We start from the raw sequence: 23,198 nt of genomic DNA, 5'->3' as shown, positions 1-23,198 counted from the left end.
CCCGAGCACCCGGAAAAAGACGGCGCTGATTCCTGCAGCCCATAAATGTTCCAGCATTCCCCTGCAGCCGGCCTGAAATGGACCAAACATACCGGATCACCCCCCGACGGCCCGAGACCGTGCTCTTCTCCCTTCCGCCAACTTAAAACAACCATCCCCGTCCTCAGGCAAGCCGTCACCCACCTCCAGGATGCCCAGAACCCCAGCCCAATGGAAAAAGATGGCACTGCTTCCAACAGCACATTTCTCTTCCAGCATTCCCCTACAGCAGCCCTGAAACGGCCAAAAAATACCGACAGACAAAAAACGTGCTCCTCTACCTTCCGTCCATCTAAAACAACACTGCTGCCTCAGCACAACACAAAAAAAAAAAAACATGGAAAAAAAAAACACTCAACAAAGGCTGACCCCCCCCCTACAACCACATTTACATTTCACCAACAGAAAGACCCCCCTCCACAAACCTCCTTGACAGACAAAACCACACACACACAATACAACAGAAACACACCCTCTAAGCCACACACCAATCCAACCCACTTTGCCAGCACAGCACATCCCCCAACCCCCAAGCAAAAAACAAAACAAAAAAAGACACACATCAACAACCTGCACACACACCGCACCCTCACACACAAAATAACTCTGACACATACACACACACACAAAAAAAAACATGCTAGCGCCCGTTTCATTGGTTTCGGAAACGGGCCTTTTTTACTAGTTGAACATAAAGAAAAGACAGTCCCTGCTCAAAAGAGCTTACCATCTAAATCAGGACAGACAGACAGACAGGAGAAATAGGGGGAAGAGGGTAGGACAGACAGATAGGACACATAGGGAAAAGGGAACTATTAAAGAAAGGAAGACAAGGTAAGGGTTAAGAGTAGGTGACAAGTTAGGAATCAAAAGCAGCATCAAACAGATGGGCCTTTAGCCCGGATTTGAAAGCGACCAGGGAAGGGGCTTGACGTAATGGCTCAGGAAGTCTATTCCAGGCATAAAGTGCGGCGAGATAAAAGGAACGGAGTCTGGAGTTAGCGATGGAGGAGAAGGGTGCAATTAGGAGAGATTTGCCTAGTGAACGGAGTTCCTGGGAAGGAGTGTAGGGAGAGATGAGGGTGGAGAGGTAGTGAGGTGCAGCAGAGTGAATGCACTTATAGGTCAATAAGAGAAGTTTGAACTGTATACGGAAACGGGAGCCAGTGAAGTGACTTCAGAAGAGGGCTGATAGTGATTTTGGCGAAATATTAATCGTGCAGCAGAATTTTGAACAGATTGAAGAGGAGAGAGATGGCTGAGTGGAAGACCTGTGAGAAGCAAGTTACAGTAGTCCAAGCAAGAGGTGATGAGAGTGTGGATGAGGGTTCTGGTAGCGTGCTCAGAAAGGAGAGGGCGAATTTTGGCGATATTATAGAGGAAGAAATGACAGGTTTTAGCAATCTGCTGAATATGTGCAGAGAAGGAGAGGGAGGAGTCGAAGATGACCCCAAGGTTACGAGCAGATGAGACGAAGAATGAGCGCGTTGCCGACAGAAATAGAGAGATAGGGGGAAGGGGAGAGATTGGTTTAGGTGGGAAGATAAGGAGCTCAGTTTTGGACATATTGAGCTTCAGGTGGCGGTGAGACATCCAGGCAGCAATGTCAGGCAGGTAGATATCTTGGCCTGGATTTCTACTACTACTTGACATTTCTAAAGCGCTACCAGGGTTACGCAGCGCTGTACAATTTAACATAGAAAGACAGTCCCTGCTCAAGGAGCTTACAATCTAAAAACAAGTATAGAGTATAGAGTCCGTCTGATAGGGAATACTATAATTCACAAAAGGTTAGGTGCCGAAAGCAGCATTGAAGAGGTGAGTTTTAAGCAGAGATTTGAAAATGGGTAGGGAGGGTGTGGAGAGGTAGATCTTGGCGTCATCAGCGTAAAGGTGATACTGAAAGCCGTGGGATGAGATCAGAGCACCAAGGGAGGAAGTATAGATGGAGAACAGAAGAGGTCCTAGGACGGATCCCTGAGGTACACCCACTGAGAGCGGGATAGAGGAAGAGGAGGATCCACCAGAGTATACACTAAAAGTACGCTGACAGAGAAGAAGAAAACCAGGAAAGAGCAGAGTTGTGAAATCCAAGTGAGGACAGCGTACCAAGGAGTAGGCTGTGATCAACAGTGTCAAAAGCAGCAGAAATATCGAGAAGGATAATAAGGATAGAATAGAGCCCTTTGGATTTAGCCAGGAATAGATCATTGGAGACTTTAGCAAGTGCTGTTTCAGTTGAATGAAGGGGGCAAAAGCCAGATTGGAGTGGGTCGCGAATAGGTTGAGTAGAAAGAAAGTCAAGGCAGCGACGGTGAACAGCACGCTCTAGTATCTTGGATTTGGGAGGAGGGAGATGGGGTGATAGTTGGAAGGAGAGGTAGGATCCAGAGAAGGTTTTTTGAGGAGTGGGGTGACTACGGCATGTTTGAATGCATCAGGGACAGTCGCAGTGGAAAGTGACAGACTGAGGATATGACAGATGAAAGGGGTGACAGCAGGAGAGATAGTGTTGAGTAGATGAGTGGGGATAGGGTCACTGGGGCAGGTGGTTAGTTTTGAGGATGAAAGAAGAAGTAAAGTTTCTTCTTCAGTAATTTCGTAAAAGGAAGAAAAGGAGGCAGGGGTAAGAGGGTTGAGAGAGTGGACTAAGGGAAGAGGGGGTGGAGGGCTGGTTAGGAATTCAAGTTTAATCTTGTGAACCTTATCGTGAAAGTAATCAGCCAAAGTCTGGGGAGAAAGTGAAGGGGGAGTTGGAGGGGAAGGCACTTTGAGGAGAGCGTTTAGCGTGGCAAAGAGATTCGAGGGTTCGAACCAATAGAGTTAGTCAATTGGATATAATAATCCTGTTTGGCAAGTTGGAGAGCAGGTTGGAAGGAGGTCAGCAAGAATTTGAAGTGTGTGAAGTCAGCAAGGGCACAAGATTTAAGCCAAAGTTGTTCAGCAGAGTGGGCACAAGCGCATAGGTAGTGGATAGTAGGGGTCAGCCAAGGCTGGGGTTTGGTACGTTTTACATGACGAGGCACGGGAGGAGCAAGAGTGTCCAGAGCAGATGACAGAACAGTATTATAAGAGACAGCCTCATTGACGGACTTGGTCGACATAGCAATAGAGAAAAGATTTGAGACGCTGGAGGGTAGAAGAGTTAATAGCCTGAACATTCCTAAATGAGTTGGTTAGAATAGGACGGGACTGAGGAGGAGGGTGTCGAAGTGTGAAGGTTAAAAGATGATGATCAGATAGGGGAAGAGTGGAGGCAAGGAAATTGGAGGGTGACCAGTTGGAGAAGAGTACAAGATCAAGACAGTTGCCATCCTGGTGAGTAGGGGCGGTGGAGCACAGTTGAAGATTGAAGGAGGATGTTAAGGCAAGAAATTGAGAAGTATAAGAGTTAGAGGGGTCATTAACATGAAAGTTAAAATCCCCAAGAATGAGGGAAGGAGATGAAGGTTCAAGAAAGAAGGAGAGCCAGGCATCAAAGTCAGTGAGAAAGGAAGAGGGGGATTTAGCAGGGGGGTCGGTAAATGACTGCTACTTGGAGAGGTACAGGAGCGAATAGACAGATCGAGTGGATAACTTCGGATCAAGCTAATAACTTCGGCTGCTTACAGGTGCTACTTCTGGCTGCCTGGGCTAAGGAAGCAATAAGGTTCTCTCTTTACAGATCAGCTCATTGTCTCAAAAAACTGTAGCTGAGAGGAGCTTTTCATCTATCCAGAGATCAAATCTCAGGGTAAAATTTTGGCTTTACTTCTACAGTGGGGAGTTCAGACTTGTACTGCTTGTTGCCAAAGGCTGGCTTGGATTCAGGGGCTGATTGGTCCTCAGGTATATTTCTCAGCACTGACAGATATATGTATTCATATGCAGATATCTATTTTGTGTAATTCTCTGTGATATATTAGTAAAAAAAAGGCCCGTTTCTGTTTGAAAGGAAACGGGCGCTAGCAAGGTTTTCCTCTGAGTGTGTATGTTTGAGAGAGTGACTGTGTGAGAGAGGCTTCTGTTCCTGCTGCTGTGCATTCCCCGTGTTGTGCTGATTCACTGCTCCCTGTATCGTGGCTCCGCCCCTCTCCCTTCTACTGTCCAATCTGGTGTGGGTTGTGTGACATCACTATTATCTACTCCAACATGATCCACAGTTCCAGGTAGCCTCAGAATGTTGGAGGTGAGAATTATTATATAGGATATATATATATATATATATATATATATATATATATATATATATATATATATATATATATCTATCTATCTCACAGAGAATTACACAAAATATATATATGTGTGTGGAAGAGTGGCCTAGTGGTTAGGGTGGTGGACTTTGGTCCTGGGGAACCGAGTTCAATTCCCACTTCAGGCCCAGGCAGCTCCTTGTGACTCTGGGCAAGTCACTTAACCATCCATTGCCCCATGTAAGCCGCATTGAGCCTGCCATGAGTGGGGAAAGCGTGGGGTACAAATGTAAGAAAAAGAAAATAAATATATATTATTCTATAGGAATTTATTGTTTGTGTTGGCTTTCTTTTTCCCCTAATAAATAATATATTTCACATATTGGCAGTGTTTCTTGGAAAACTGCCAGCAGAAAGAACCCAGCTGGGTCTGTAGTTCCAAATGTACCCCATGTCATACGAGCGCAGATAATTGTTATATTAGGTGAACGCAGTCACTGGGCTATTGTTTACCAAATATGGTGATTAGTTGCTCTGCAATTCATACTATAGACTAGCCATTGAGCCCGTAAAAACGGGCTGGTATTGGGGTTTTACTTCCCCCTCCCTCCCTCCCCGCGAGGTCGCCACCGCTACCGTTCCCCCACCCCCGGAGTCGCCGCCATCCCTTCACCCGGCCCGGGCCTTCTCTCCTACTAAACTTACACATCCATTCGCCAGAACGCAGCACGCACATCAGCTAAGCTGCCGTCGGCCCTTCCTTCTCTGCCTGTGTCCCGCCCTCCTGTGACGCAACGTCAGCGAGGGCGGGACACAGGCAGGGAAGGAAGGCTGACGGCAGCTCAGCTGATGTGCGTGCTGCGTTCTGGTGAATGGATGTGTAAGTTTAGTAGCGGAGAGAGGGCCTGGGCCGGGTGGGGGGGGGGGGGGGGGGGACGGTAGCAACGACCTCGGGCGGGGGGGGAGCGGTATCAATCTCGGCGGCGCAATTTCCCTCTCTGTCCCACCCTCGTCATCACGTACTGACGCGGGGGCGGGACAGAGAGGGAAGTCTCTACTGCGCATTTGCGAGTGAGTCGGTCACTCGCCGTTTATATGTTTGATGCTTATAACAAGTGTTAAAATTGGTTTAATCGATTTTAAGCAACAAACATCACAACCATTTATGAACAGAAACTGGGCCAATCCAAGGACCAACTGAGTGTGAGCTGAAAGATTATCTTCTGTGCTGAAAAGCAGGCTGGGGACTAAGCCAGCGCATATGCTTTGGCCCGCTCCCAGGCCTGGCTTCAGATGTGGAAACCATGAAGGATAGGGCCACCAGAAGGCCTGGTAGGACACATGCCAGCTTAGTCCCCAGTATGCACTTCAACACAGAGGATGCTACTATTGATGCAGATTTTAGCCTCAGACTAGCCCCATCTAGTATTCAAAAGGTCAACGGTTTTGGGGGAGAAAAATGCATGAAGTATGCCGAGGATGTACAGAGCAAAGAATACTGGAAAGAGGGATATAAAAACTTCAAGAGAAGGAAGATGAGTATAAAGGGTGCACAGGAACAGATCCCTAGTCTTATATGGGTACTCACATACTTTACACACAATTCAGTACAATATTAAGCTACTTTCAAAATCATTTAGCACATTCTGTTTTTTTACAAAAGTTTTAAAGGGAGAAAAAGGGACATTTATTATAAATTAGAGGCCAAATGATTCAGCTTTGGTCATAAACGCTGGTGCATTTTTGAATAAAATTGAAACTGTGCTCTGTCCCAATAGCATCCCCCCTCCACCTCCCCAAACAGGAGCAGGCTCCAGTTCCTCCCTTCCTCTTCACCCCCCCCCCCCCCCCAAACCTACAATTCATAGTGGTCTAGAGGCAAAGTCAGGCTCAGGACAGGAGCAATCTCCGGTTGCTTCTGCTTGTGCAATCTCAGCTGTCAAAATGGCTACTGCAAGTGGCAGTCTCGTAAGACTGCCACTAGAGGTCGCAGCAGCCATTTGGGGAAGGGTTATTCTTGCCCATGCTAGCTGCAATCTCAAAATGGCTGCCGAGACCTCTATCAGCAATCTGCTGAGGAGTAGCTTAGCGGTTACAGCACTGGGTTTGATATCCAAGGGTGCCCCACTCAAATCCCACTGCTGCTCCTTATGATCTTAGGCAAATTATCTAGCCCTACATTGCCTCAGGTACAAAAATTAGAATATGAGCCCTCCAGGGACAGGGAAATACATTCAGGTAACTAGGTAACTCACCTTGAGCTACTACTGAAAAAGGTATTAGGAAAAACCAAATAAATTACTGAAATGATTTTGTCCGGCTTTATTGATGTGAAAAATTGGTTTTGTTCTGTACAGCTGCTGTATTTAAGCAGAATGCTACATGCTGTTTTTTAAGCCCTCCTCCTCCTCAATAGTACATACTGGGTTTACCACATTGGAGTGGAGGAGTAGCCTAGTGGTTAGTGCAGCGGACTTTGATCTTGAGGAACTGGGTTCGATTCCCACTACAGTTCCTTGTGACTGTGGGCAAGTCACTTAACCCTCCATTGCCCCAGGTACAAAATAAGTACCTTTATATATGTAAACCGAGGCGGTATAGCAAGTCCCATTTCCCTATCCCTTCCTATGGCTTAGTTGCCTCAGTATCTATAGGAAAAATACTTTTTAATTTATAACTTGTTACTGTGACAATGCATGCAGTGATTTGAAGCTTGTCCACGTCTTCAAGTTACAGAATTGCAAAAATAACAGTAGTATGTGAGCCTTGTAAATAATGTAATCAAATAAATTCAAGAAATAGGACACAGTGCAACTGAGAAGTTGCATACAGGTAGATAACAGCGACTCACTCACATGGTGCAGTACGTGGATGCGATAGGCTCCCTCATTGGGTTTCCCATCATGCACTATGTTGGCAACTAGGTCATAGGTGGTATGTTTATGCATATTCTGTGCTTCCTCGGAGAGGTACTCCCGCAGGTCCACATTTCTACAGAGAACAAGAGGAAGAAAAAAAAAAAACAGTGGACAGAAGCCCTTGAAACTGTTGGAAAGTTGGGTTAAACAGTAATGCTACATAACTCCTTCATGTAATACTCATGTTACAACTAAGAAGCCACTTAACTGACCAGCCAGAAAATGTTGCATGATAATTAATCTCATTGTGTCCCAGCTGGCATGATAAGCTATGCCTTGTCCCACCACAATGACAAATAGATAGGAGGACCTTGGAAAGAGTTAAAAGTAATTAGGAAAGCAGTAACCAGAGACTGGGACCAACACAATTAGCAAAATTAAATGGCAAGACAACAAAGGTAGAAAAAAAGAATTTTACTTTTAATTTAGGATGAAGTAATGTGGTAACTGTGTTAGTGTACTTTAAAGGTTAATACACAAAAGAGAAAAATAATGGAAAATAAGGTGTCTATTAATATGTTTCTTTTTTTTTTTTTTTTTATAAACACAGTGCATCAATGTGTGCTCGCAGGCACTTTAAACTTACAAATTGCAATTATGCTTAAAGACCCAGAAATCGCAAGCTGAACCTTCCATATCAATTAAACAATGTTTACCCGCATGGTCCACACCCCACACTGTATTTTCCATTTTTTCCCCCTCTTCCTATCCTAATCCCTCAGAATCATCCTCCAGTCTCACCACCCTATCCCATTCCATTACCCAACAGTCATACCCCATTCACCCCCTCCCACCCTCCCCCTCCTCTACATCCCCTTGTAAAGATAACACTCTTAAACAGTCCGTCCACATGCTGTGATATTGTATAGTAGCAAGCTTTGATGCGTTAGAGTAAATGCGGCACTCATTCTCCCCAAATGCTCTCATCTTAGCATACCACACCTCCACGTTTCATCGTATTGTACCAACATTATGAGTGTCATATCTATGTTATTTGAATGTTCTAATGTGTATCTATTCAAGTACGTAACGTTTATTGTGCTCTTGTATCTATGGTTATATGAATGTTTCTCCATGCTGCCTGTTAAGATGTATCATTTGTTCACTGCTGACATTTATCCTATTTTTGTATGCGAATGCTCTACTGTGGCTGTTTGAATCTATATATTCCCAATGATGTATAATGTTCCTATTAGGATTCAATTTACCTGTCTCCAATTTCACCTCATTAATTGTATTAACACGTATATTTGGTCATTTTGCTATTAGTATATTAATAAAACTAAGTTTTATGTCAAGCTATACTTATTGTAAACCGCTGTGGGTGAATCTCTTCAGAAATATGGTTAATAAACCCCAATAGAGAAAATATTTTCTATAATTAGTTTTAAATATACTACTTAGTAACTTCATGACATGTCTCCTAGTCTTTGTACTTTTTGGAAGAGTAAACAATCTATTTGCATTTACCCATTTCACTACACTCAGGATTTTATAGCATCTCTTCTCTCTAATATGGCAGAAGATGAGGCCACACAAGCCCCAGCAGTCTGCCTTAACTTGCACTGAATCTGCGTTCTCTGCTTGGGTCGTAGCAGCACATAACGCTTATTTGGTTTCTATTTCAGTGCATTCTGCACATTGGAAAACTACTACTACTGCTTATCATTTCTATAGCGCTACTAGACATATGCAGCGCTGTACACTTGAACATGAAGACACAGTCCCTGCTCGACAGAGCTTACAATCTATTTAGGACAAACAAACAGGACAAACAAGAAATAAGGGAATATTAAAGTGAGGATGATTAACATAGTAACATAGTAGATGACGGCAGAAAAAGACCTGCACAGTCCATCCAGTCTGCCCAACAAGACAACTCATGTGTGCTACTTTTTGTGTATACCCTACTTTGATTTGTACCTATGCTCTTCAGGGCACAGACCGTATAAGTCTGCCCAGCACTATCCCTGCCTCCCAACCACCAGCCCCGCCTCCCAACCACCAGCTCTGGCACAGACCGTATAAGTCTGCCCAGTACTATCCCCGCCTCCCACCACCGGCTCTGGCACAGACCATATAAGTCTGCCCAGCACTATCCCTGTCTCTCAACCTCCAGTCCCGCCTCCCACCACTGGCTCTGGCACAGACCGTATAAGTCTGCCCAGTACTATCCCCGCCTCCCACCACCGGCTCTGGCACAGACCATATAAGTCTGCCCAGCACTATCCCCGCCTCCCAACCTCCAGCCCCGCCTCCCACTACCGGCTCTGCTATCCAATCTCGGTTAAGCTCCTGAGCTTAAGCTCCTAAAATAAGGGTTCTGAACAAGTGAATAAGGGTTAGGAGTTAAAAGCAGCATCAAAAGGGTGGGCTTTTAGCTTAGATTTGAAGACGGCCAGAGATGGAGCTTGACATACCAGCTCAGGAAGTCTATTCCAGGCATATGGTGCAGCAAGATAAAAGGAACGGAGTCTGGAGTTAGCAGTAGAGAAGAAGGGTGCAGATAAGAGAGATTTACCCAGTGAACGGAGTTCCCGGGGAGGAATATAGGGAGAGATGAGAGTGGAGAGGTACTGAGGAGCTACAGAGTGAATGCACTTATAAGTCAATAAGAGGAGTTTGAACTGTATGCGGAAATGGATAGGAAGCCAGTGAAGTGACTTGATGAGAGGGCTAATATGAGCATAACGACACTGACGGAATATTAGTCATGCAGCAGAATTTTGAACAGATTGAAGAGGAGAGAGATGGCTAAGTGGGAGACCTATGAGAAGCAAGTTGTAACAGTCTTAAGCGAGAGGTGATAAGAGTGTGGATGAGGGTTCTGGTATTGTTCCCAGAAAGGAAAGGGCGAATTTTGCTGATGGTAAGTAGTAGTAGAAGAAAGAAATGACAGGTTTTAGCAGTCTGCTGAATATGTGCAGAGAAGGAGAGGAAGGAGTCAAATATGACCCCAAGGTTGCGAGCTGATGAGACAGGAAAGAAGAGAGTGTTATCCACAGAAATAGAGAATAGGGGAAGAGGAGAGGTTGGTTTAGGGGGAAAGATAAGAAGCTCAGTCTTGGTCATGTTTAGTTTCAGATGACACCGAGACATCCAGGCAGCAATGTCAGACAGGCAGGCTGATACTTTGGCCTGGATTTCGGCTGAGACTTCTGGTGTGGAGAGGTAGATCTGGGAGTAATCAGCGTAAAGATTTTTATTTATTTTATTTATTTATTATATTTTAATCCCACATTTTCCCACACATTTGCAGGCTCAATGTGGCTTACATAATACCATGAAGGCATTCGCCAAGTCCGGTACGGGATAAGAACAAACTGTTGTAGTGGGGTAGGGAAGATAAGATTCAATCAAGTTGGGTTTGAGGTAAAAGGGTTTGTCAATGTTCAATACGATCTTTGATAATGAAGTGTTGCAGGGTTGAATCACTTAAGTTGGGTCATTCGGATATGCCTTTCCGAATAGGTGAGTCTTTACCTAAATTTCAGAAAATTATTAATCATAAGTTGTTTTCACCACTTGTGGCAGTGTTCCACAGGCGCATGCTTATGTAAGAGAAGTTGGACGCATGGGTTGTCTTGTATTTTAGTCCTTTGCAATTATGGTAGTGGAGATTCAGATAAGACCGTGATGAACTGGTACTATTTGTGATTGGGAGATTGATTAGGTCAATCATGTAACCTGGGGCTACACCGTAGATATGGACTAAGGTGCAGATTTTGAAAGAGATACGTTCCTTGATAGGAAGCCAGTGCAGTTTCTCACAGAGTGGTGTGGTGCTTTGGAATCATGTCTTACCAAATATCAATCTGGCTGCTGTGTTTTGTGCCGTCTGGAGTTTCCTTGTGAGCTGTTCCTTACATCCCGCATAGATTCCATTGCAATAATCGACGTGGCTTAATACCATTGATTGAATTAAATTACGGAAAACATCTCCTGGGAAGAAAGGTTTTAGACGCTTGAGTTTCCACATGAATAAAACATTTTCTTTACGATGGAGTTGACTTGGGACTCAAGTGTAAGATTTCGATCGATAGTAACACCTAATATTTTGAGACTATCAGAGATGAGAAGGGAATGATCTGGAGTGAGTAAGATGATGTTGAAAACCAAGGGATGAGATAAGAGTACCAAGGGAAGAAGTATAGATGGAGAAAAGAGGTCCCAGGACAGATCCCTGAGGTACACCAACTGACAGTGGGATAAAAGTAGAGGAGGATCCACTAGAGTATACACTAAAGGTACGCTGGGAGAGATAAGAAGAAAACCAGGAAAGAACAGAGCCCTGAAATCCAAGTGAGGACAGCGTATCAAGGAGTAGGCTGTGATCAACAGTGTCAAAAGCAGCAGATAGATCGAGAAGGATGAGGATAGAATAGAGACCTTTGGATCTGGCCAGGAACAGATCATTGGAGACTTTAGCAAGCACTGTTTCAGTTGAATGAAGGGGGTGAAAGCCAGATTGAAGTGGATCAAGAATAGCTTGAGATGAAAGAAAATCAAGGCAACGGCGGTGAACAGCAAGTTCAAATATATTGGATAGGAAAGGGGGGGGGATGGGGCGATAGTTGAAAGGGCAGGTAGGGTCCAATGAAGGTTTTTTAAGGAGTGGTATGACTACGGCATATTTGAAGGCATCAGGAACAGTCGCAGTGGAAAGATTGAGGATATGACAGATAAAAAGGATGATAGTAGGAGAGATCGTGTTAAGTAGATGGGTGGGAATAGGATAGAGCTTCACAATGGCTCTGCTGACCTGCAGAGGACCCTCAGGCACATCTCACTCCACCACCAATCATACTCCAGGTGGCCCTGGGAAGTGGGAAAGGGCTCAGGGGACACCTGATCTTCTCCAAAATTGGCTTGCTTTTTTGTCTGTCCTCAGTCATTGCCTCTGAGAACTTTAGGGTGGAAGAGGCCCGCTCAATAAGTGGTGGCAGATCTTGTTTCCAGAAAAGGTGGACAACTGGGGAAATCCTCATTCTCTGAAGGAAGAACTTCCTCCAGCACGTCTTCTCCAAAATCCTGATCCAGCTCTGACTGCCCAGAGAGGTCTGAGTCCCGTTCTAGGTCACAAAGGACATTATTTCTAGCTCAGTGGGTCTACTTGAAGCCCAAGGTAGATGCTAAGGACCCCGGTGAAGCGTTCTTCCCTGTCACTGCCCCAGTGATTCAACTGCTGCCTCTGCAGTGAAAGAAAGACCCTGTGCATCACACCCCAGCAAAATTTGGAGAAAATCCCTCCACCAGTGTAGTCCCTGATCGCTCTTCCCTCAAGTCTGCACTCACCTTCCCCTCTGCAGTGAAAATGGGCGGACCCTGATGCTCAGAATGAAATGTCCAAAAATGGGAGCAATCCCAGCCACAGACTCAGCTGTAAGTGCTCCCCATGCTTCACTAGCCAACCATGTTCGATTCTCACACTGCAATGGAGCCAGTACTACTATTACCCCAGCCTCCCTGCTGCATCTTGTGAACTAGCTACCCCAACACAGCAGGGACAATAAGAGCTTGCTCTGCTACTATGGAACCAGCCCCCACATCTCTGGTCACAGTCATCATGCTGTGAGTTTTCCCTCACTGTGCTGTGTTGAACAGCTGTGCCATGCTGTTTGTCTGGAGGAGATAGGACAGATCCCAACGGGTCCCTCCCTGGAGAGCATTCTCGGGCCTGTCCCATTTTGTGGCCCCAAGAGGGAAGGCAAATAGTCAAGGATCCCTAAGAAGAACTGAACTGCCCTGCCAGACTGCAACTTTAACAGATCCTGCTGCACCAGCCAGTACTGTCCCCCACCTGCTTGAGGCAGAGAAATATTAGCCAATCAGCACTGTTATACCTCTGTATATACCATAGGCTGGAGACTGCATACAAGTCTCCCTGTCTCCAACTGATGGCAGTGGGATTTATTTATTTATTTTATTACATTTGTACCCCACGCTTTTCCACTCATGGCAGGCTCAATGCGGCGGGCAATGGAGGGTTAAGTGACTTGCCCAGAGTCACAAGGAGCTGCCTGTGCCGGGAATCGAACTCAGTTCCTCAGGACCAAAGTCCACCACCCTAACCACTAGGCCACTCCTCCACTCCACTCCTCCAACCCAATTGTCTGTACTAGTCTGGCAGAATGTGAAGAGGGAATGAGCTAAATCCAAAAAAGCTACCAGCAAAAAAGCAGAGGAGATGGGAAACAGAAAGCAAGCCAATCATATTCCCATTTTCCAGTGAACTTCATTTGAGCGACTTAAAAAGAATATTCACAAATTATCCTCTTCTACTGCTTAAGGATTCATCTTCCTGCCCATTTACCTTAGATTTTTATTACCTACATACATACTCTCCTGCTCCTGAGATTATCCGTGGAAAATGGCTGTTCTTTCCACTTTCGTGGTTGTGTTGCAGTCCACCCAAACCATACCCTCTGAAAAAGCCTACATTCAGGTTGCATAAAGTGAATGCTACATACCTGTAGAAGGTATTCTCCGAGGACAGCAGGCTGATTGTTCTCACTGATGGGTTGACGTCCTCGGCAGCCCCCTCCATCGGAAAGTTTACTAGCAAAGGCCTTTGCTAGTCCTCGCGCGCCCATGCGCACCGCGCATGCGCGGCCGTCTTCCCGCCCGAAACCGGCTCGAGCCGGCCAGTCCAGTATGTAGCAAAACAATACACTTCAAGGGAAGACCAACTCCAAAGGGGAGGCGGGCGGGTTTGTGAGAACAATCAGCCTGCTGTCCTCGGAGAATACCTTCTACAGGTATGTAGCATTCGCTTTCTCCGAGGACAAGCAGGCTGCTTGTTCTCACTGATGGGGTATCCCTAGCCCCCAGGCTCACTCAAAACAACAACCATGGTCAATTGGGCCTCGCAACGGCGAGGACATAACTGAGATTGACCTAAAAAATTTACCAACTAACTGAGAGTGCAGCCTGGAACAGAACAAACAGGGCCCTCGGGGGGTGGAGTTGGATCCTAAAGCCCAAACAGGTTCTGAAGAACTGACTGCCCGAACCGACTGTCGCGTCGGGTATCCTGCTGCAGGCAGTAATGAGATGTGAATGTGTGGACAGATGACCACGTCGCAGCTTTGCAAATTTCTTCAATGGAGGCTGACTTCAAGTGGGCTACCGACGCAGCCATGGCTCTAACATTATGAGCCGTGACATGACCCTCAAGAGCCAGCCCCGCCTGGGCGTAAGTGAAGGAAATGCAATCTGCTAGCCAATTGGATATGGTGCGTTTCCCTACAGCCACTCCCCTCCTATTGGGATCAAAAGAAACAAACAATTGGGCGGACTGTCTGTGGGGCTGTGTCCGCTCCAGGTAGAAGGCCAATGCCCTCTTGCAGTCCAATGTGTGCAGCTGACGTTCAGCAGGGCAGGAATGAGGACGGGGAAAGAATGTTGGCAAGACAATTGACTGGTTCAGATGGAACTCCGACACGACCTTTGGCAAGAACTTAGGGTGAGTGCGGAGGACTACTCTGTTATGATGAAATTTGGTGTAAGGGGCCTGGGCTACCAGGGCCTGAAGCTCACTGACTCTACGAGCTGAAGTAACTGCCACCAAGAAAATGACCTTCAAGGTCAAGTACTTCAGATGGCAGGAATTCAGTGGCTCAAAAGGAGGTTTCATCAGCTGGGTGAGAACGACATTGAGATCCCATGACACGGTAGGAGGCTTGACAGGGGGCTTTGACAAAAGCAAACCTCTCATGAATCGAACAACTAAAGGCTGTCCTGAGATCGGCTTACCTTCCACACGGTAATGGTATGCACTAATCGCACTAAGGTGAACCCTTACAGAGTTGGTCTTGAGACCAGACTCAGACAAGTGCAGAAGGTATTCAAGCAGGGTCTGTGTAGGACAAGAGCGAGGATCTAGGGCCTTGCTGTCACACCAGACGGCAAACCTCCTCCAATGGAAGAAGTAACTTCTCTTAGTGGAGTCTTTCCTGGAAGCAAGCAAGATGCGGGAGACACCCTCTGACAGACCCAAAGAGGCAAAGTCTACGCCCTCAACATCCAGGCCGTGAGAGCCAGAGACTGGAGGTTGGGATGCAGAAGCGCCCCCTCGTCCTGTGTGATGAGGGTCGGAAAACACTCCAATCTCCACGGTTCTTCGGAGGATAACTCCAGAAGAAGGGGGAACCAGATCTGACGCGGCCAAAAAGGAGCAATCAGAATCATGGTGCCTCGGTCTTGCTTGAGTTTCAACAAAGTCTTCCCCACCAGAGGGATGGGAGGATAAGCATACAGCAGGCCCTCCCCCCAATCCAGGAGGAAGGCATCCGATGCTAGTCTGCCGGAGGCCTGAAGCCTGGAACAGAACTGAGGGACTTTGTGGTTCGCTCGAGATGCGAAGAGATCCACCAAGGGGGTGCCCCACGCTTGGAAGATCTGTCGCACTACCCTGGAACTGAGCGACCACTCGTGAGGTTGCATAATCCTGCTCAACCTGTCGGCCAGACTGTTGTTTACGCCTGCCAGATATGTGGCTTGGAACACCATGCCGAGACGGCGAGCCCAGAGCCACATGCTGACGGCTTCCTGACACAGGGGGCGAGATCCGGTGCCCCCCTGCTTGTTGACATAGTACATGGCAACCTGGTTGTCTGTCTGAATTTGGATAATTTGGTGGGACAGCCGATCTCTGAAAGCCTTCAGAGCGTTCCAGATCGCTCGCAACTCCAGAAGATTGATCTGTAGATCGCGTTCTTGGAGGGACCAACTTCCTTGGGTGTGAAGCCCATCGACATGAGCTCCCCATCCCAGGAGAGACGCATCCGTGGTCAGCACTTTTTGCGGCTGAGGAATTTGGAAGGGACGTCCCAGAGTCAAATTGGAGCAAATCGTCCACCAATACAGGGATTTGAGAAAACTCGTGGACAGGTGGATCACGTCCTCTAGTCCCCCGGCGGCCTGATACCACTGGGAGGCTAGGGTCCATTGAGCCGATCGCATGTGAAGGCGGGCCATGGGAGTCACATGAACTGTGGAGGCCATGTGGCCCAGCAATCTCAACATCTGCCGAGCTGTGATCTGCTGGGACGCACGCACCCGCGAGACGAGGGACAACAAGTTGTTGGCTCTCGCCTCTGGGAGATAGGCGCGAGCAGTCCGAGAATCCAGCAGGGCTCCTATGAATTCGAGTTTCTGCACTGGGAGAAGCTGGGACTTTGGGTAATTTATCACAAACCCCAGTAGCTCCAGGAGGCGAATAGTCATCTGCATGGACTGCAGGGCTCCTGCCTCGGATGTGTTCTTCACCAGCCAATCGTCGAGATATGGGAACACGTGCACCCCCAGCCTGCGAAGTGCCGCTGCTACCACAGCTAGGCACTTTGTGAACACCCTGGGCGCAGAGGCGAGCCCAAAGGGTAGCACACAGTACTGGAAGTGGCGTGTGCCCAACTGAAATCGCAGATACTGTCTGTGAGCTGGCAGTATCGGGATGTGTGTGTAGGCGTCCTTCAAGTCCAGAGAGCATAGCCAATCGTTTTGCTGAATCATGGGGAGAAGGGTGCCCAGGGAAAGCATCCTGAACTTTTCTTTTACGAGATATTTGTTCAGGGCCCTTAGGTCTAGGATGGGACGCATCCCCCCTGTTTTCTTTTCCACAAGGAAGTACCTGGAATAGAATCCCAGCCCTTCTTGCCCGGATGGCACGGGCTCGACCGCATTGGCGCTGAGAAGGGCGGAGAGTTCCTCTGCAAGTACCTGCTTGTGCTGGAAGCTGTAAGACTGAGCTCCCGGTGGACAATTTGGAGGTTTTGAGGCCAAATTGAGGGTGTATCCTTGCCGGACTATTTGGAGAACCCACTGATCGGAGGTTATGAGAGGCCACCTTTGGTGAAAAGCTTTCAACCTCCCCCCGACCGGCAGGTCGCCCGGCACTGACACTTGGATGTCGGCTATGCTCTGCTGGAGCCAGTCAAAAGCTCGCCCCTTGCTTTTGCTGGGGAGCCGAGGGGCCTTGCTGAGGCGCACGCTGCTGACGAGAGCGAGCGCGCTGGGGCTTAGCCTGGGCCGCAGGCTGTCGGGAAGGAGGATTGTACCTACGCTTACCAGAAGCATAGGGACCAGTCTTCCTTCCCCCGAAAAATCTTCTACCTGTAGAGGTAGAGGCTGAAGGCTGCCGGCGGGAGAACTTGTCGAATGCGGTGTCCCGCTGGTGGAGAGACTCTACCACCTGCTCGACTTTTTCTCCAAAAATGTTGTCCGCACGGCAAGGCGAGTCCGCAATCCGCTGCTGGAGTCTATTCTCCAGGTCGGCGGCACGCAGCCATGAGAGCCTGCGCATCACCACACCTTGAGCAGCGGCCCTGGACGCAACATCAAAAGTGTCATAAACTCCTCTGGCCAGGAATTTTCTGCACGCCTTCAGCTGCCTGACCACCTCCTGAAAAGGCTTGGCTTGCTCAGGGGGAAGAGCATCAACCAAGCCCGCCAACTGCCGCACATTGTTCCGCATGTGTATGCTCGTGTAGAGCTGGTAAGACTGGATCTTGGCCACGAGCATAGAAGAATGGTAGGCCTTCCTCCCAAAGGAGTCTAAGGTTCTAGGGTCTTTGCCCGGGGGCGCCGAAGCATGCTCCCTAGAACTCTTAGCCTTCTTTAGGGCCAAATCCACAACTCCAGAGTCATGAGGCAACTGGGTGCGCATCAGCTCTGGGTCCCCATGGATCCGGTACTGGGACTCGATCTTCTTGGGAATGTGGGGATTACTTAGTGGCTTGGTCCAGTTCGCAAGCAATGTCTTTTTCAGGACATGGTGCAAGGGAACAGTGGACGCTTCCTTAGGTGGAGAAGGATAGTCCAGGAGCTCAAACATTTCAGCCCTGGGCTCGTCCTCCACAACCACCGGGAAGGGGATGGCCGTAGACATCTCCCGGACAAAGGAAGCAAAAGACAGACTCTCGGGAGGAGAAAGCTGTCTTTCAGGAGAGGGAGTAGGATCAGAAGGAAGACCCTCAGACTCCTCGTCAGAGAAATATCTGGGGTCCTCCTCTTCCTCCCACGAGGCCTCACCCTCGGTGTCAGACACAAGTTCACGGACCTGTGTCTGCAACCTCGCCCTGCTCGACTCGGTGGAACCCCGTCCACGGTGGGGGCGTCGAGAGGTAGACTCCCTCGCCCGCATCGGCGAAGCTCCCTCCGCCGACGTAGTCGGGGAGCCTTCCTGGGAGGTGGCCGCGGTCGGCACCGCACGCGGTACCGACGTCGGGGACCTCAACCTGGGCGATGGGCCAGCCGGCGCCACGCTCGACGGTACCGGAGGCGCAAGCACCGCCGGTACCGGAGGGGTAGGGCGCAACAGCTCTCCCAGAATCTCTGGGAGAACGGCCCGGAGGCTCTCGTTTAGAGCGGCTGCAGAGAAAGGCTGAGAGGTCGATGCAGGCGTCGACGTCAGAACCTGTTCCGGGCGAGGAGGCTGTTCCGGGCTGTCCAGAGTGGAGCGCATCGACACCTCCTGAACAGAGGGTGAGCGGTCCTCTCGGTGCCGATGCCTGCTGGGTGCCGAATCCCTCGGCGACCCAGAGCTCTCGGTGCCGACGCGGGGAGGAGACCGGTGTCGATGCTTCTTCGACTTCTTCCGAAGCATGTCACCGGAGCTCCCCGGCACCGACGAGGAGGACGTAGAATCCATCCGTCGCTTCCTCGGGGCCGAGACCGAAGAGGGTCGATCCCGGGGGGGCTGTACCGCAGGAGCCCTCAGGGTAGGAGGAGACCCACCCGAAGGCTCACCGCCACCAGCAGGGGAATGGACAGCCCTCACCTGCACTCCTGACGATGCACCTCCGTCCGACGACATCAGCAGACGAAGTCTCGGTACCACCGACGTCGATACAGTCGCCCGATGCCTCGGCGCCGATGCAGAGGTCCGATGCCTCGATGCAGTCGATGGAGCGGCAGCCAAGGAAGATGGTCCGGACGCTGACGACGTCGATGCACTCGATGCCTCCGGTGCCGATGCCGACGAAGAGCCCGAGAACAAAACGTTCCACTGGGCTAATCTCGCTACCTGAGTCCGCCTTTGTAACAGGGAACACAGACTGCAGTTCTGAGGGCGGTGCTGGGCCCCTAGACACTGAAGACACGCAGAGTGCCTATCAGTGAGCGAGATTACCCGGGCGCACTGGGTGCACTTCTTGAAGCCGCTGGAAGGCTTCGATGTCATGGGCGGAAAAATCACGCCGGTGAAATCAAAAGCCGAAATGGCGAAAATTGAAGCACCAAAATTTAGAGGGAGAAAAATCTCGACCGAGGCCAAAAGAGGCCTACCCCGACAACGAAAGAAAACTTACGGGGCAAAAACTAAGAAATACGGGAAGGGCAGAAAACCCGAAAGGGTCTTCCGGAATACTACCGGAGCGCTTCCCGAACTTTTCTCAAGGAAAAAAGGACAAAAACACGTCGAAAAGGACGCGCGAGGTCGACTCTCTGGGGCACGAACGGCGTAACACGACCGTACCGAGTGCGGACGAAAGAAGACTGGCCGGCTCGAGCCGGTTTCGGGCGGGAAGACGGCCGCGCATGCGCGGTGCGCATGGGCGCGCGAGGACTAGCAAAGGCCTTTGCTAGTAAACTTTCCGATGGAGGGGGCTGCCGAGGACGTCAACCCATCAGTGAGAACAAGCAGCCTGCTTGTCCTCGGAGAAAAATATATATACTAACTTGTCACTGCATGTACTTTCACACATAGGGTCTTATCAGATGCCTTTTAAGCATGTATAACAAGGTTTATGAAAAACAAATCCTCGCTAAAAACAAAATTACCCCATAGGTTTTCAAAATGTGCAGATAGAGAAGTTATACATTTACCAGCCACCAATAATTATAGCTTAATAATGCTACAGGAGTCTTACCTATTGTTCCACTATCCCACTAAAAATTAAAGTTACTCTTTTACTTCTAACACTGAGGCCACTTTGCCCCTCACTCTTGGTGTATATCCTTTATCAGTTTCCATTTCTCCCTCTTTACTGGTATCATCCCACTCCTGTGGCTTTTTTCCCCACATCTTTCAGCTTTCATTTACCTCTCCATTAACCTTCAGTTTTTTTTCTTTGTTTCCCCTCCCCTCAGTTTTCCTTAATTTCCATATCATCCCTCATCCCTATGCCTTTCCAATTCTCATACCTTACCTTCACCTCTCTTACTCTATTATGCAGTATTTGCCTTCTGCCTCCCACCCCCTTTCCCAGGGGGGCCTTCCCTTTTCATGTATCTGCCCCCTGCCATTCTCAGCTAACATAAGTGAGCAACAACAGCCCACCCCTCAGCTGCCAACCACTATAGACAGTCTATGCCAGCATAGCAAATATGTTCAAAATTCAAGAGCTGGCAGCTCCTTGCTGTTGATCTCATGCATCCTAGGATCGGTGCAGGATCCCAGTGCTTTTTCAAAATCATAACTGTGGTATGAAACTAAACTTTTATTCACAAATGCTTTGTAACTTGCAATCAAAATAGTGGCTATCAAACTTTCCTAGTGTGCTGTGCAAGCAGCTCGAATCTTGGGTCACGATGTCCCCAAAATCTGGGGTGGAGCATTTCTAGTATTGGTCTGGTAGGAAACACAAATAAATGCTGCGTAGAATTATTAAGATATGTCTCTCAAGGACATTGCAATCGACAACCAGGGACTGCTGGCTCGTGACTTTTGAAAATGCTCATGGTTGTGGCACAAACTGTTTACAATGGTCTGCAGTCATGTTTCATCATGCCTCCTGCCAGGGCCTCAAAGGTAATAGCACAGCAGTCTGCACAACCAGGTTTCTTACATATGCAGCTACTGGAGATCTACTGAAGTTAATTTTTTGGGTATAACATTAAAATTCATCAAGATACAGCTGTAAATGGAGTCCATCTTGAACATACGACTCTCCACTAATTTGGGCGGGGTGGGGGGGGAAGTTATCAATATGGGCACCTTTAAGGAAGGGTAAGAGCTGTAGGCACTCACGTGATAGGGAAGTTGACAATTGTCGGGTTCTTCTCCACAAAGAAGTTATTTTTTGTAAAGCGTTTGATGCAGAAAATCAGGTATGGAGGCAGCTTGGTTAGCTGGAAGCGCTTCAGAAAATTCTCTTTATAAGTTTTGTATTCCTGAAAGAAAGAGGTATGCAAAGGTAAGACATCACATCTTTCTGGGTAGATATGCTATAGTACCAAAGTCACCATATAATACTCAAGATGCCTGTGTATCTATGCTCACAGCTTTCAGTTCATTTACATACTCTGTTAGGACACACAAGAAACAGAATCTGAACCTCAGTACGTGTTCTCCCTCTCTAAAACGGTTGCTAACCCTATCATGGACGTAGACTGGGGGGGAGGGGGCATTGCCCCCCCCCCCCCCAATGATGACGACGACTTACCCAAAGTCGCTTCGGCAAACTGGCGGGCGGGGCGCCAGTAGTAAAAGCAGCAAGCAGGCAGGCTCGTTTCCGTCCGCTTCCCTGCCCTCTCTGCATCCCGCCTTCCTCTGATGTCATTTCCTTTCAGGCGGGCGGGATGCTGAGAGGGCAGGGAAGCGGACGGAGACGAGCGTGCCTGCTTGCTGCTTTTACAACCCCTGCTCGCTCGCCCGCCTGTTCGCTGCTGGAGTGGAAGTGCCGTTTCCACTCCCCCGCGCAGCCATCGCCGTTCACTCAAAACACAGCAAACCTGTGGGCAACAGCTGATTTATGGGCACACTGCTATAAAGTCTCCCTTTGGAAAGCCAGTGGGCAAAACAGGTCCCTGTTGGGAGTTCAGAAATTTAAAGCTAAGTGCTATTTGATATTCACGTTATGAAAAGCTGACATGAAAGTTTATGATTTGCACTGCATATTGCATTTAAAGTACACACAAAGAAAATCATAAATATATTATTGAAAATTATAAGAAAAAGTGTAAAATATTATTGGAGGTTTTTGGCCAGTGATGAAATGGTCATCTGTTGTGCTTGAAAGGTTTCTGTGAAGTTTTCGCTTCAACACTAATGACTTTTGAGGTCTTTTCTTCCATTGATTTTTACACAGATTTTTAAATTTAGGCCAGGGCTGACTAGTGAAATTGGGTGCACCTAAGAGCACCATGTAACTTATAGTATTCTATCTATAAGATGGAGACATACCCATGCACCTCCTACACTCCGCCCCTTGCAGTTACGCACTATGGGGTCCTTAAGTGGCCTGCAGTAGTGTGGGTGCATGTTTTTGGCACACGCTGGGCCATGTTTTACCATTGTCTGTCTTGGGGGAGGCGCTGGATAGAATGGGGAAGGAGGAAAGAAGGAAGGAAGGGAGAAAGAGCTGGCTTGATATCTCATACATATTCATTATGGTTATTCCCAAAAAAAAGCCAGCTATTTTTCCCTTCCTTCCTCCATATTAGCATATTCATTTGCACACACACACACATATATATATATATATATATATATATATATATACACACAAATATATATATATATATATATATATATATATACAAATGAATATGCTAATATGCTCCGCTCCATCCTTTGCCCCCCCCCCCAATGAAACAGTCAAACTACGCCCATGAACCCTATCTTCCGACTCACCCACTCAATGAATAGTTAAGCTCTGGAATTCTTTGCCGGACGATGTGGAAACAGTGGTTAGCATTTCTGGGTTTAAAAGGATTTGAACAAGTCCCTGGAGGAAAAGCCCATAGTTTGCTATTGAGACAGACATGAGGAAGCAACTGCTTGCCCTGGGATTTCTAGCATGAAATGCTGCCACAATTTGGGTTTCAGCCAAGTACTTTTGACCTGCCTTGGCAACTGTTGGAAACAGGTTACTGAGCTAGATGGACCACTGGTCTGACCCAGTATGGCTACTCATGTTCAGGGCAAGGCAAACTCAGAGCTGAACTTATAAACCAACTGTCCCACTGGCTTAACAACTGCAGTCTGATAACACATATGTAGGGCTTCATTTTCTGTTTCCACTCCTCAGGAACAGTGATGATACTTACCTGTAGCAGGTATTCTCCAAGGACAGCAGACCTTATACTCTCACAACTGAATAATGGTGACCCATGTTGCCGAGTC

General features: G+C 48.0%; 1 protein-coding gene across 1 annotated transcript in view; it reads right to left on the bottom strand.

Annotated features, from left to right (window-relative positions):
• The window catches only part of USP39 (ubiquitin specific peptidase 39), a 113,749-nt gene that overhangs the window by 20,383 nt on the left and 70,168 nt on the right, over positions 1-23,198 (bottom strand). Inside the window, exons 10-11 of the mRNA XM_030201688.1 lie at positions 21,102-21,244; positions 7,070-7,205 (exon numbers count right to left, since the gene is read on the bottom strand). Of these exons, the coding sequence (XP_030057548.1) occupies positions 7,070-7,205; positions 21,102-21,244 (279 nt within the window). The remainder of the gene's footprint in view (positions 1-7,069; positions 7,206-21,101; positions 21,245-23,198) is intronic.

This window comes from Microcaecilia unicolor, chromosome 4, assembly GCF_901765095.1.
Source record: "Microcaecilia unicolor chromosome 4, aMicUni1.1, whole genome shotgun sequence".
NCBI lineage: Eukaryota > Metazoa > Chordata > Amphibia > Gymnophiona > Siphonopidae > Microcaecilia > Microcaecilia unicolor.
The sequence above is the reverse complement of the archived record's forward strand: the minus strand, read 5'-3'. Positions and strand labels throughout refer to the sequence as shown.